Genomic DNA, 14,697 nt, shown 5'->3' with positions numbered 1-14,697 from the left:
TCATTGATGATGCTGTTCCTAAGCTACTTTATAGAACCACTACCAAAACTCTCCAAAACATTCATAAACTTGTACTTATTTAATAAACATTTATTTATGTCACTAATATAAATCTAGATCTCAGGGGCCAACCAAACCCTTCATTTGGCAGAAGAGGAAAGTGACTTGTCTCAAAGTTACAGGGGAATTTGAACCTAGGCCCTCAATTCACACACACACCTCCTCCAAATGTGTTTCTTGGCCTGACAAAATGGTGGGGGACAATTTCATTTGTCTTGGAATTCCAGTGTCCAGAAAAATATCTGCCACACTGTAGGATAGGCTTAGGAAAATTATTATAACTGTATGTTGTTTGTATTTTAAAATCAAACTTTTCATCATTATTTCTTGTTATAGGTTTTTATGAGATTTAGAACTGATCATCTTAAGAGAGCATTTCTTCCAATCCCTTCATTTTACAGAAGAGCAAACACAGGAATGTTACGTGCCATACCTAGGGTCACCCCTAGCATAACACCAAGTCCAGTACTCTTTCTATAACACTCCACTGACCTAATCTCCAGCTTCCCCTATCAAACTTGTATTTTCTACTCAGATTAAGTATGAAGAGAGAAAGACTAAAAATTGCTTTAGAACTTCAACCTTTGTGATGATTCCTTACATCAAAAGGTTGGCATAAGAGTTTTGCAAACCTTAAAATCGTTATGAAATTAACACCAGGACAAAGTCATTGAAAGTATCTGTCATGGGGCAGCTAGTTGGCGCAGTGGATAGAGAACCAGCCCTGGAGTCAGGAGTACCTGAGTTCAAACCCAGCCTCAGACACTTAATAATGACCTAGCTGTGGCCTTGGGCAAGCCACTTAACCCCATTGCCTTGCAAAAAAAAAAAATAATCTGTTGAATATGAGGACTTTTATCTGATTAAAATTTCCAGTTCATAAAGGAATATCAATTTCATTCATCAAAATTTCTTTACCTAACAAATATATAATATAAACATTGCAATATAAATAAGGCTTTTTGTGTGTGAAAAAGAGCAAAAACATGACTAGTTAGGAAGACACCATGGTATCAGAGACGGAGTATTCAACTTTGGAATTGGAGGATTTGAATTCCAGCCCTGACTCTAAAGCTTATAAGCTATGATGATGGTCAAGGCCCTAATCTTCTAGAAGCTTTAATGCTCTTACTCATAACTTGGACAGGCCCTCACAAGATTGCAGATTAGCGATTTATAAAGTGCCATATAAATATGAACTATTATTATCAGCTGAAGATGCCCAGGGATCCCAAAACTCAGGCCATCAGAATACAGGTTCTGGTAAACTAAAAAGAGGTGCAGCATGGGCTGAGCAACAGAGCATCAGCTGAACTAAGGTAAGAGAAGCTCATTTAAAAGAAGACTGGTCAATGTGGCCTTTTTAGCCACAGCTAAATTTGTCTGGTGAATGTAAAAAGTGAGATGTTAGTTGAATCTCCATGCTTAACAAAATCAAATGCAAGTATTAAAAGCAGTTATGGATGATTTTTAGATATTTCCTTTGGGACAAGAAGAGATAAGAAAAATATAGCTACAAAAAAACAACATTTATAGTTTTTTCCCCCATGGCAAAACAGTCCAAAGTAGAATCTTAGATAATTTAATGCACCTCACTAGGGAGATGAAGACTATATTAATAGTCCTGTCAATAGGACTATTCCTGTAGTGTTAATAGTAGAAGAGGAACTAGGGGTAGAAGGGTGTTGTTGATAACTCACAACTTTATGGTACCTAGAAACCATTGTATATCCTATCCTTTAATGAAGCAAACATAAATTTATACTATTCGTTGGAAGGGAAAGATTATTTTGAGTCTCTGCTGGGGAAGTCTCTCTCCAAAGACCTAGCTAGTATCATGAAAACCTACCACACATCAGCTTTCAGATGGCAGTCTAATCCTCATTGGTTCCCCTTAGCAGAGTACATTCAAGAACCTCAAATATCCCTTAACTCTCAAATGTATCTGCTGACCCATGTTATGCTTCATACACATCTACATTCCTTCTGCAGAAACAGGACAGGAAGCTATTTGATAAAATATTAACAATAAAATTGTTAATGGGAGGGCATGAATGTCAAATTGCAGCACTCAATGTGCAGCCTGATGTCAAAAGCTCAGTTTGAAGTTAGAAGATAAATTATATAGATTTTCCAGACATTCTTCCAGGGCTCCCAATCATCCACTTGGCCCCAATGTAACAAATATATTCATTAAGTCTCTCTTGCACCCAATTCCAGGGGAAAGTTCCATAGAAGTCACAGGGGAGTATATCCTCTAGCTGATTCTGTTCCCAGGCTAAAGGAAGGGCTCCAAGATGGGTCAGATGTCAATGATTCTGGCATAGGAAATCATGCAGAGGCAAGGCCAAAGCCCCTGATAGAGAGATCCCCAAGGTATCTGCTATGCAAGCAGTAGCCATGGCAAATTCTCGGTGCTCCTCCTGGGTCTAGAAAGAGCAAAGGAAAGGTCAATCCAAAGAATTCTCATTCTCTCCTTCCCCTCCCCCACTCCTGGCTTTACCCTTCCCTCCTTAGGATCAGGGACTCACACAAAACTAAGGAGCAGCCTCTGACCACTTGATGAATCAGACTAGGAGACTTTGAACCCTCAATCCCTTACATTCTAAGGGACTGTCTATTTCCTCCCCCTTCCCGGTCCCCATTCTGCTCCAGCTGACCTCAACTGCGATGTTGTGGAAGGAGTTGACGTAGGCAGCCCCACCCAAGAATCCCTCATACAAAATGATCAGGAAAACAATATAGATGCTGGGAAGGAAACTGAAGGAAACTTCGGTCATCAGGAAGCCAAGATTCAGGAACTGTTCAGGAACAAGTTGAGAAAAAGAACTAGCTGTCAGTAACACAATGAGTAGGAAAAGGTATAACCCTGGGGAAGGGATATACCCTAGTAATGAACTTCAATAAGTTTCCCAGAGTTAGAAAAAAAAGAGGTTAAACAAAAGAAACTTCTCCCTGATACCAATCTCAGATATGGCACATTTTTGTAAAGCTTAAATACTCTTCCCACAACAACCCTCTGATGTGGGTGATACAAGGATTATTTTTCCCTTTTTCAAGGTGAATAAAAAGGCAAAAAGAATCTCTGTGACTGGGGTGGCTAGGTGGCGCAGTGGATAGAGCACCAGCCCTGGAATCAGGAGTGCCTGAGTTCAAATCCAGCCTCAGACACTTAATAATTACCTAGCTGTGTGGCCTTGGGCAAGCCACTTAACCCCATTGCCTTGCAAAAACTAAAAAAAATAAAAAAGTAACATTTAAGCTACTGTGAAAATCTAGGCATTCTGAATACTTAAATATGTGCAGAGGGAGAGAAGTGAACAACATTGCACTTCTATCAGTCCTGTAAACAAGTGGAAATGCAATTCTTGTCCTGGAGAATAGAATCTATAAAAAAAAAAAAAGAATCTCTGTGACTTTTTTGATGGTTTCATAGCAAGTACCTAGTACAGCTGGAGTTCTAAATCAAAGGTTACACAAGGAGCCAAGATGGTGACAAGAAGGGATCGAGTCTTAGGAGCTCTCTGATAAAACTCATCAGCTAAGGACTCTAACTAAACTTTCAAGAGACAGAACCCACAAAGGGACCCAGTGAGGCAGTTCTCCTACTCAAGGTAACCTGGAAAAGAGCAGAAAGGCTCTGCTCCCTGGGATCAGAGAGGCGACCTGCCAGAGCCAAAGAACTTCAGCCTCCTGAAGGCAGCCCCAGGGTGCTGGGAGCCTCAGCTCACAGCAGCGGGGGAGTCTCTAGAGCTGCACCCCGAGGAGCACTGGGCACAAAGTGGGGGAACAGCGGGGAACCTCTGCCAGAGCGAGCATGTGGAGGCCAGCCCTCAGGGCACACAGAGAGCAGCTTGGTCTTTCTGCAGCCCAGAGCCAGAAACAGAAGCAGGCAGAGCCGGTAAACAGGAGCCCCCAGGGCATGAGCCCATTGAGCTGAGGGAGGGGAGTGAAGAGAGACTGCAGAGCTCTGTCCTCTGCCCCTGGAACAGGACTTTGGGGCTCTGACCACATTAAGATCCTGATTGCAGTCTAGGCCCCCCCAATAGAACAGCAGGGCCCCCTCCACCTCAGCCCCGTGGCAGAGGGAGGTGCTTATGGTCATTCACAGACCAGGAGGGAGGACAGAGCCTCACACACTGAGACCCTTGTGGGAGTGTCCCAAAAGCTCAAGAAACACCCCAAACCAGGCCCAGGCTGGGAAAATGAGCAAGCAGAGAAACAAAAAGACTATTGAGAAATATTTTGCAAATGAGCCCAAAAAGGACCAAAATACTCAGTCTGAAGATGAGGAAGCACAAGCTCCTGCATGTAAAGACTCCAAGAAAAACAGAAATTGGGCTCAGGCTATGACAGAGCTCAAAAAAGACTTTGAAAATCAAATGAGGGAGTTGGAAGAAAAACTGGGAAAAGAAAGGAGAGAGATGCAGGAAAAACATGAAAATGAAGTCAGCAGCTTAGTCAAGGAAATCCAAAAAAATGCTGAAGAAAATAGCATGCTAAAAACCAGCTTAGGTCAAATGGATAAAACAGTTCAAAAAGTTATTGAGGAGAAGAATGCTTTAAAAAGCAAAATTGACCAGATGGAAAAAGAGATAAGAAAACTCTCTGAGAAGAACAAATCCTTCAGACAAAGAATAGAATTCAGGGAGATTGATGAATTTACCAGAAATCAGGAATCAATACTTCAAAACAAAAAAAAAATGAAAAATTAGAAGAAAATGTGAAATATCTCATTGAAAAAACAACTGATATGGAAAACAGACTTAGGAAAGATAATTTAAAAATTATTGGAATACCTGAAAGTCATGATCAGGAAAAGAGCCTTGACATCATTTTCAAAGAATTACTACAGGAAAATTTCCCTGATATTCTAGAAGCAGAGGGCAAAATAGAAATGGAGAGAATCCACCGATCCCCCAGAGAAAGAGATCCCAAAAAAACAACCCCTAGGAATATTATAGCCAAGTTCCAGAACTCCCAAGTCCAAGAGAAAATATTACAAGCAGCCAGAAGGACACAATTCAAATACTGTGGAGCTGCAATCAGGATCACACAGGACTTAGCAGCAACTACACTGGAAGCTCGTAGGGCTTGGAATATAATATACTGGAAGGCAAAAGAGCTTAGAATGCAGCCAAGAATGAACTACCCAGCAAGGCTGAATGTCCTCTTCCAGGGAAAAAGATGGACTTTCAATGAACCAGGGGAATTTCAAATGTTCCTTTTGGAATGGCCAGATCTGAACAGAAGGTTTGATCTTCAGATACAGGACTCAGGTGAGGCATGGAGATTGGAGGAGAGGGGGGAATATGAGGGACTTAATGAGGATGAACTACATGCATTCCTGCATAGAAAAAATGACACTGATAATACTCATATGAACCTTCTCAATTAATAGAGTAGGTAGAGGGAGCTGATATAGTTGAAGCACAGGAGAAAGCTGAATTCGAAGATAAAATATGGTGTAAAAATCTAGTCAATAGAAAAAAAGGGAAATGGAATAGGAGAAAGAAAAAGGAGAGGGGGAATAGTCCAAGATATTTCACATAAGATTTTTTTTAATACAATGAGCTATTGCAATGATATGGAAGGGGGGAGGCAAGGGGGAATGAGGGAACCTTTGCTCTCATCAGAGATGGCTAGGAGAGGAAACAGCATATATACTCAATGGGGTATAGGCATCTGGAGTAAGAAGGAGGGGGGAGCAGGGGGAAGGGGTGGGGATGTGAATAAAGGAGGAGAGGATGGACCATGGGGGGAGAGTGGTCAGATATAATACATTTTCTTTCTTACTTCTTGCAAGGGGCTGGGATTGGAAGTCCTGTCCAGGACCATGGGGCCAGGTGGATTCTGGGCCTAAGGGGTGGTATGGGGGGCTCAAGGCTTCTTGGCCCCAGGACCAGGGATCTGTCTGCTGTGCCACTCAGCGACCCTATAGCAGAGTCAGAGTGAAAGGAGAAAGAAAATATAGTACATGGTAGTGGAGAAATATGAAAGGAGGGAGTTGCGATCAGCAATGGCAACATTGGAAAAATATGGAAGTAACTTTTGTGATGGACTTACCATAAAGAATGAGATCCACCCATGACAGAGTTGTTGGTGTTGGAACAAAGACTCAAGCACATTTTTTGTTATTATTTGGGGGAGGGTGCAGGGCAAGTGGGGCTGGGTGGCCTGCCTGGGGCCACATAAAAAGGTGATCTTTGGGTGTCGGGGGCCGAATTTGGACCCGGGTGTTCCTGGCTCAAGGGCCAATGCTCTGTCTGCCACCCAGCCACCCTTACTATTATTACTATTTTATTTTATTTTGGGTCTTTTTTTTCTTTTTTTTGGTTTTTGCAGGGCAGTGGGGATCGGGTGGCTTGCATGTCACATGGCTGGGTGATTGTTGGGTTTATGAGGCTGGATATGGGCTCGGGTGCTCGTGGCTCCAGGGCTGGTGCTTCGTCCATTGCGCACCTGGCCATAGCTACAATTATTACTATTACTTTTTTTTAATTTTAATTTTTTCTCTTCCCCTTTACTTTTTTTTGCTCAAGCAAGTCTATCTATATTCATGGGGGAGGAGGGACATTTTGTTTACTTGTAAACAAGAATATTTTATTAATGTAAAAAAAATTTGTACAAAATGAGAATAAAAAAATAAATTAAAAAAAAATTAAAAAAAATAAATCAAAGGTTAGGGCTCTTTTCATTATAACACCCAAAGTTTGCCTAAGGCTCTTTATTCTACCAACAGGTGTCTCTCTAAGCATCAAGTGAATAATAAATGCACTGGAGACTTCCTTAAATGGGAAGAATGAAGGAACAGACGGATTCCAAGAGAGAAACGGGAACCATACCTGAAGTGCTGCCAATATCCAAATGAACCGGAAACGGCAGCAGTGGAGGGAGGATCGGGAGACAAAGACTCCGGCTTGGTACAGCATCTGGTACCTGGTGAAGAACTGAGTGGTAAAAAAGGCTCTCTTCTATTTGAACAGTCCAGTTTCTCAGAGGACACTGCCCCCTTCAGACACCCTCCCCCCATTCCTATTCTCACCATCGGTATTGCTGAGCATGGTTCAAAGATGTGTTTCGGAAGAAAAGGAGCTCAAACTAGGTAGAAAAGCAGATTAAAGGGAGTTATGACTGCTGCCTCCTTATTCCTGTATCCCAATCCTCACACTCCCTTCTAATTTTTTCCCCATTATCTACTTACTCACCAATCCTTGGTTGATAAAATACTCTGCAAAATAAACCAGAGCCAAGGGCACAATGTATTTCAGGAGACCCTGAAAGGTTCAGAAGTTAAGAGGGTGATCTTTTGATACAAAGTTAAATTCAGCTCTAGGCCAGACAATTCTCTTGCCAGACACTAGAGCAACAACCCCCAAAATCCATTCCCTACCTATCCCTGCATCAGAAGTAATATAGCCTTATCCTCTCTCGTTTCCCCATACCTTGAAGACATTCCACCTGTCACTGAAAGAGAGGCTCACATTGAAGTTGGAGTCTGCTGAAAAAAGAGGAGGAAATTAGAGAGAATTTCGTCCTTGATCTTTTTGATGAGGAGGCCCAGGAAAAGGGCTCCATAGACAAGCAAGACAATGTCAGTACTGCCATGGTAAATTTGAAGTTTTTTTTAAAAACTCAAGATGTCCATTAGTGGGGGAAAAAAGACAAAGTGTATTTAACAGAAGTACACAGTTTCATTTACAATTCCCTTTTTTTCCTATGCAAACTGAATTTGTTGAAGTTTATCAGTAATTAAAATTTTTTTTAAAAGAAAATCTAAAGTACTAAAAGTAACCTTAGAGATCAGCCAGTTCAACTCTCTCATTTTATATATGAAGAAACCCAAGGTTATGACAACTGGGATTAAAAACTCAGATCAGGGGCGGCTAGGTGGCGCAGTAGATAAAGCACCGGCCCTGGAGTCAGGAGTACCTGGGTTCAAATACAGTCTCAGACACTTAATAATTACCTAGCTGTGTGGCCTTGGGCAAGCCACTTAACCCCATTGCCTTGCAAAAAAAAAAAAAAAAAAACTCAGATCAACTGACTTCAAAGCTAATGCTCTTTTCACTATGCTATACTGTAAGTTATTATTAGTCAAAATAGTAATTCCTAATTTCAGGCAATGATTTATCTCTTCCACAGTGTTTTCCTATGTTTGACCTTATTTGATACCCCCTTCTACCAAATTCCAGTGAACCAGAGCTTATTATTCCTATTCACAAAGGGAAGAAAATAATACCCCAATAACCTAAGTGATATGACCAACATCACAGAACAAGTTCATCTACCAGACTGCTTCCTGGGCTTGGTGAGACAACCAATTCACTCACAGGGCTTTGAGCTCTCTCCTTCTATGAGGGGCTGCTGAACTGAGGCCTCTTCGGAACCCAATGAATCTGGGGACTTCAGCAGCAGAAAGTAACTGGAGAAAGGAAAAAAGAAAAGGATAAAGCCTAAAAATCTCTTCCCTTTCCCTGACTCATATTCTTTCCCCACTCCCCATAGGAGAAAATAGAAGTTGATACAGAAGAGACACTCACGTGGCCAGTAGGAGAACAGGGATGCCCAACATAGAGATTAATGTGTTTCCAGGGGAAAGACCAACCAGGGTCAGACCAAGGTAAGACAATGCCCCCAGTAGCCCTGCCCCACCAGTGCCTGAGGACCACCAGGAAACCACTTCACTGAAAAGACAACCAAGAAGAAAAGAGAGAGTAGCAAGATCAACAAGACTGCTATGACCCTCACTCCCTGCATCCCCTCAAAAAACAAAATCTTTGCCCCAGACTCTTTCCCTTCCCTCAGTTTACCTGGGGTAAAAGGCAGTAAGAGCTAGAAAGGTTATCTCCCCCAGCCCCGAGGAAATACTGGCCAGGACCACACCTAGAGACAGGAAGGTAGGGACAGAGAAGAGATCAGTTCCATGGACCTGACCAAATCTTTCTCTTCATGTAGCCCTGACCATGTGTCATCTTGCCCCAATCCCAACACCCCCAATCATACAACTAAACCCTCTTTATGGACTAGTCTCCCAACCACACAACTCACCACTTAAGCTGGTCATAACTTCCTGGGAGAAGGCAACAAGAAGGAAGCTACCAGCAGCACAAGCCCCGCAAAGGATAACTCGAGGGCTAGAAAGGAAGAAGGCCAGTTAGTCTTTCTCCCAATTCAAGTCTAGCCTCACTTAACACTTAGATTATCACCTTTTTTTGCCTGTTTCCAGTATTCTGCTTCTCTTCTTCCCCTTTATCTCCCCCACATTCTATCTTAAAATCACTTAGAAATAGAAGAGTTATTACCTAGTTATTACCTAGCACAAACCTATTTTAAAGTGAAAAATGAAGGACATAAACAAGTAATTTGCTCAAGATCATACAACTAGACACAGAGCAGGTCTCTAGGCCACTGTGCTCGTCCATGGAATTATAGATTTTAGAGTGGAAAGGAACAAAAGAGATCATGTGCTTCAACCTTATTTCACAAATGAAGAAACTGAGGCCTAAAGAAAATACATGACTGGCCTAAAGTCATACTAATCTACACCATCTTCTCTTATTTCCCCCTTTTCATTTAATTTCATACCCTACCCCCATTTGCTTCAGACCTGTAGGGCATCAAGTGAAGGCCAAGAGGAGCAAGCAGCTTGATAATGAACGTAGGCAGAATGTCAGCTAGGAGGACAGCCTAGGATAGAAATTATAAATAAGACCTTATTCTCAATCCAACGATAATCCAGGATCAGGGCCCTAGAGATCAAAGATTTATCCAATGAAGCAGAGCCCAGTGGAGCCCGTAAAGTAAAAAAGGCTGTCTTGTATAGAGTGGGTAGACAGACTTCTTTTTGTTGCCTCAAGGGCAGGACACTCAGATCTAGAGGATCTTAAAAATAAGGTGAAATGGGAGCTGGAGTAGAAAGAGTTCAGGAATCATGAACAACACTCACAGCTGTAGACACAGGATTGCAATCATATCGAGATGTACTGTTGTGAGGAGTGAGTGTTGGCTCTGGATCCACCTGAACGAAGGAAAAATTTCAGTTATCCAGTATCTTAATAACTGCTACTCCTTTGTTGAGTATTTCAAAGTTTAAATTACAAAGAAATTATCTCAGAGTAACCTTCCTGGGAAATACTCCCCAACCCTGGGATAGGTAATCTTCTAAACAGTAGATCGAAAACTGGGACAAAGGGAGAAGTCTGAAGACGGAAGGTTAAGTTCCTCAAACCCTCACCCTTTTCCATTTAGCCAAGTCCAAGCACTCCCTCATTTCTACCCTGACCATTGGGAAGGACTAGGAATTTGTCATACTTTCCCCCTCTATTACTTAAGTGTTCCACCTCTTACAGAGGGAATAATAAAATATCATTACTACAGAGAAAGGTGTGACAACTAACCATTTAACTGTTCTATGTATCTCCTCAGCCTCTTATGTTGTGAATCTAAGGCTGCCTAGGTGGAAAACTCCTTTTTTTGGTCACCACTCTCCATTCCCCTTCATATCCATCCTTGCCATGTCCTTATCACATTCTATCCTAACATTGCACTGTGCTCTTTGGAACCTTCACACGATTATTAAGAAATTGCCTTTCATATTACAACTTCACTCTTCTCCCCCTGTTGTTGTTCAGTCATTGATTAGTGTTTGAATAGGTCACAGTGGATAGAGCACTGACTTTGAAGTCAGGAGGATGGGAGTTTGAATCCAGCCTTAGACACTTGACACTTACTAGCTGGGCAAATGACTGGGGCAAGTCACTTAACCCAGACTGCCTCGCATCCAGGGCATCTTCATATCAGACTACTGGATCCAGACAGTTCCAGAGGAGAAAGTGAGTCTGCTGACTTAGTACAGAACCCCTCACTCAAATCTAATTCACATGCTTGTCATGGCATCACCTCCCTGATTTCATGGTCATCTTCAAAAATGAAGAACAAATATCATGAATGTCCAACTCTTCCTGACTCCATGTGGGGTTTTCTTGGCAAAGATCCTAGAGTGGTTTGTTATTTACTTCTCCAGTGCATTAAGGCAAACAGAACTTAATTCTTTCAGTGTGGGAACATATCTTGTTGAGAAAAATACATGTATTGCAAGTTTTATTTTATTTTTTTTCATGAAATGGTCAAATGACTTGCCTAGGGTCACTCAAGTATCTGAAGCCAGATTTAAACTCAGGAAGATAAATCTTCCTGACTCCAGGCCCAGCACTCCATCTACTGTACCAACTAGCAGCCCTAATTATCTGTACATAACTCCAAAGCATAATCAGTGCTCAATTTGCTACATCAATGAAAGAACGAATGAATGAATGCTCTTCTTGCCTGTGACTCAAGTTGTAACTGTGGGTTAGCCTCTGTGGACCACAGCTTCTTCGTCTAAAAGTTAAGGATGATGCTCCATTGTCTCCAAAACCTATGTTTAAGGTTCCTTCCAGTTTTAAACTGAAAACCATATACTTATCAGTAACTCACATGGCTGTTATTTTCAGGGGTTCTCTGGTGCTTGAGGATATCATGGGCAGCACTGAGCATTACCACATAGGAAAAGTTGTTGCAGAGACCCAGGAGCCTAGAGGTGAAAAGGAGAACGTTGCTCAGAAGACAGCTTTCCCCTTCCACTTCCCCAGGATCCCTCCTGCTACCTGTACTCTCTGACTAGACTGCACCTCCTTGTCACAACCCAGGTGCCAACATGTCACTATATACAAAGTGACTTCTTTTCTCTTCTCCAATTTTCCTGTCCTTTCCTCCAATTTTTCAAAGGCTCAGACTGAATCCCTACTCTTCCATGAAGGTTCCCTGGACAACTCAACCCTGAACTATCTGTTTCACACTCCAACAACACAGGGTACTTGTCTGTCCTACTACTCATTTAATTCTCAGAATATATTGCTTTTGACAAATATTCTATTACTTTCCTATAGAGTTGCAGACTTAGTTCTACTGCAACACATTTGGCAAAACTACTTAATCTTTCCACACATCAGCCTCAACTATAAAAGGGTGGATTATGTAAAGAAATTTCTAAGATCTGGGTAGTATAGAAAAAGATTAGATTTGGAGTCGGAGACCTGAGTCTTAGCCCCTGTTTACTCATTATTCATAATTTTACATAAAGAGCCTACTAAGTGCAAAACACTGCAGTAAGTCTTGATTCTGCCACTAAGTTTCTCTATGGATTTCCTGATCTGTAAAATTAATGGATTCAGTTAAATGACTCAGCATGCTCTACAAAATCATACTGTACAACATGCTATACAAAATCTTCAAGTGTAAGTCAACTTTTTATGTATTTATATTGTGTTGTTCCCCCCCCACTCCATTTAGAATGTAAATTCTCTGAAAGCAGGGAATGTCTTGTTTTTTAATCTGTAGTGTTTGTACTGAAGAAATGCTCCCCCATTCATTCATTCTATCTAAACCATAAGCTGCTTCAGGGTAAGAATTGTTTCTTACGCAAGGCATTCTTCACTGGACCTAGTAGCCAGACAAATTCTGTCCTTCCCATCTCTCATCCAATTTATTCCTTTATCTCTCTACTTTTTCTCTTCCTAACCCCATTTCTTTGTCCATTTGTCTCTTCTTCCTAAGGACCTGGAGGCTACTCTGGCCCTCTTCCTCTATCTCCTCTGATTTCTCCCATAGTCACTCACCAAAAACCCACCAGATTTCTCCAGTGGACAGACTGAGTCCCTGGCTGATGGGGCTTGATAGGGAGAAGCTCCTCTCCTGGAACAGAAAGGACAAAAAGAATCTTTAATTCAATGTATCAACATTTATTCAACACCGATTATATACAATATCCAGTGGTAGGTTTTATGGAGGAATAAAAATGAGAAATTGTCCTTGTTCTCATGGAACTAAGAAAAAAACTGCAATGTATATACAAATAACTGTAATGTAAAAAATTGATAAATGCACAAGAAGGGAACAAAAACATATGTGAAGGCTAAAAAAATATTTTCCAACTGTGGGAAACCTAAAAAAAGGCTTCAGAAAGAAAATTGAAAATTGCATTTTTCACACAAAGCTAGAAGGTGACAGAGGGATGTCCAGAATATATATCCCTGGGGCAGCTAGGTGGCGCAGTGGGCACAGCACCGCCCCCGGAGTCAGGTGGACCTGAGTTCAAATGTGACCCAGACACTTTAAATAATTACCTAGCTCTGTGACCTTGAGCAAGTCATTTAACCCCATTGCTTTTCAAAAAAAAAAAAAGAAACCGGGGCCACTTAACCCCATTGCCTTGCAAAAAACCTAAAAAAAAACCCCCAAACAATACAAACCCCAAATCACAAATAATAGGAAAGTGTGTGATACGTGCTTCGGTCCTTAAATTCCCTCACTTGCATCTCAATATCAAGAGCTTGGAATGGTTCACTTCATATATAATAGCTGGGTCACTAATATTTTGGTTTTAAACGCTTATCAGGTGCTTTATACACATAATCTCATCATAGCCATCTATCAAAATTAAGCCTGCCTTTGTACTGGGAGACATATGGGTACTAAAGGAATTGTTATAAATCTTATGAAGTCCTAAGTTTGAAAGCACTTTCCTTAAAACAACTTTGCCCTATCAGCATAACCATTTGACAGATGAGGAGATGGGAAAGGGCAATCACCCGCCTGCCTAGCAAAGACTAACTACAGTAAAAAGGAAAGACTGCTGGGTTTGTATTGGAGATGTGGGTTCATATTCTGGCCCTATCATTCCCCCAGCTAGATGAAACCGGACAAGTCAAGAACGTAACCGCATTCCGAAAATTGTAGCTTTGGAGCTGGAGGTACTTGGGGCTATAATGTCCCCCCCCACCCTTTTAGGGAGCCCTGTGAGATGAAGCAACATTCTTCGCTTCCCGCAGGTGGCCCCGGGGGCTGGGGGAGGATTCGAACTCGGATCTCTCCGGACCACAACCTCAGCGCTCCGTGTGTATCGGCAGCACGGGCCCATCACTCGCCGGTAGCCCCGGCGCCTCCGGCCCCTCGCCCCCCGTCGGGAGACACTCACTCTCTGAATCTGCGGGCTGCTGCTGCCAGGGGTCCGGGGGAGCCATGGCGTCCGGGGCCAGGCCGGAGGGGGCACCCGCTCAGCTCTCGGGCGTCGTCCTTCCTCCCAAAGGCTGCAGAACAGAGTGCCCCGGCCGCGGACGGCCTACGGGGCCAGCGGCCGGAGCCAGCGGCCCGAGCCAGGCACAAACACCAATCTCGGTGTCATGTGATCTTCGCGAGGCGCTTCCTGTCAGGTGGACGCTCTCTTCCGGCTCCTCCCGGGACGCGGGGCGGCCTGGGCCCGGGATGGAGGGGCCCCGAGAGGGCAGCCAGCTAGCGGCGAAGCCGAGCTCACGGGCGTCCCGGCGGGATCGGACCGGGAGCTCCGCCGGGCCTCGCTGCGACGCTGCCGCCGGTGTGTCCTTCGCCCCTTGGAGTCGGTCCCCGTTGCCGCTTGCCCGGAACAAAGATGGCCGCGCCGCCTCCGCCCGCCCCGCCCCCCGTGTCCCCGTGGCTAAGTCGCTCCCCCGGACTTCACAGCGAGCTCGCTCAGCGGCTCCCCGGACCCTCCGCCTCGGCCTCGGCCTCTCCTCACGCCGCATTCCGTATCGGGCTGGGGTGGGCCGATGCCGCCCGGAC

General features: G+C 43.2%; 1 protein-coding gene across 3 annotated transcripts; it reads right to left on the bottom strand.

The window, feature by feature from the left end:
- Positions 1-1,574: 1,574 nt before the first annotated feature.
- On the bottom strand, positions 1,575-14,484 carry CLN3 (CLN3 lysosomal/endosomal transmembrane protein, battenin). 3 transcript variants are annotated; one of them, XM_074197341.1, is made up of 15 exons: positions 14,078-14,484; positions 12,720-12,795; positions 11,539-11,635; positions 10,010-10,081; positions 9,671-9,750; positions 9,112-9,197; positions 8,874-8,946; positions 8,604-8,747; positions 8,394-8,485; positions 7,506-7,561; positions 7,269-7,337; positions 7,106-7,161; positions 6,906-6,999; positions 2,721-2,861; positions 1,575-2,489 (listed from the first exon to the last, which is right to left on the bottom strand). In XM_074197341.1, exons 1-15 carry the CDS (start codon positions 14,121-14,123, stop codon positions 2,370-2,372), a joined length of 1,302 nt encoding a protein of 433 aa, XP_074053442.1. In that variant the 5' UTR covers positions 14,124-14,484; the 3' UTR covers positions 1,575-2,369. The 3 variants fall into 3 exon arrangements, with proteins under 3 accessions (XP_074053442.1, XP_074053443.1, XP_074053445.1); XM_074197342.1 differs by having other exon boundaries at positions 7,506-7,558; XM_074197344.1 differs by having other exon boundaries at positions 12,731-12,795; positions 14,078-14,093.
- Positions 14,485-14,697: the final 213 nt, after the last annotated feature.

Source organism: Macrotis lagotis, chromosome 8 (assembly GCF_037893015.1).
Source record: "Macrotis lagotis isolate mMagLag1 chromosome 8, bilby.v1.9.chrom.fasta, whole genome shotgun sequence".
Lineage (NCBI taxonomy): Eukaryota > Metazoa > Chordata > Mammalia > Peramelemorphia > Peramelidae > Macrotis > Macrotis lagotis.
Note: the sequence above shows the minus strand (reverse complement) of the source record. Positions and strands in the feature narration are given on the sequence as shown.

Bases quoted from the DNA above. Each gene is read 5' to 3' on its own strand.
- CLN3 (XM_074197341.1), bottom strand. From the start codon at position 14,123: ATGGCTCCCCCGGACCCCTGGCAGCAGCAGCCCGCAGATTCAGAGA. The intron at 12,796-14,077 runs GTGAGTGTCTCC...TTTCTGTTCCAG, and splicing joins GCAGCCCGCAGATTCAGAGA to GAGAGGAGCTTCTCCCTATC. The intron at 7,338-7,505 runs GTATGGGGAAAC...TGAACCTTTCAG, and splicing joins ACAGGTGGAATGTCTTCAAG to GGTCTCCTGAAATACATTGT.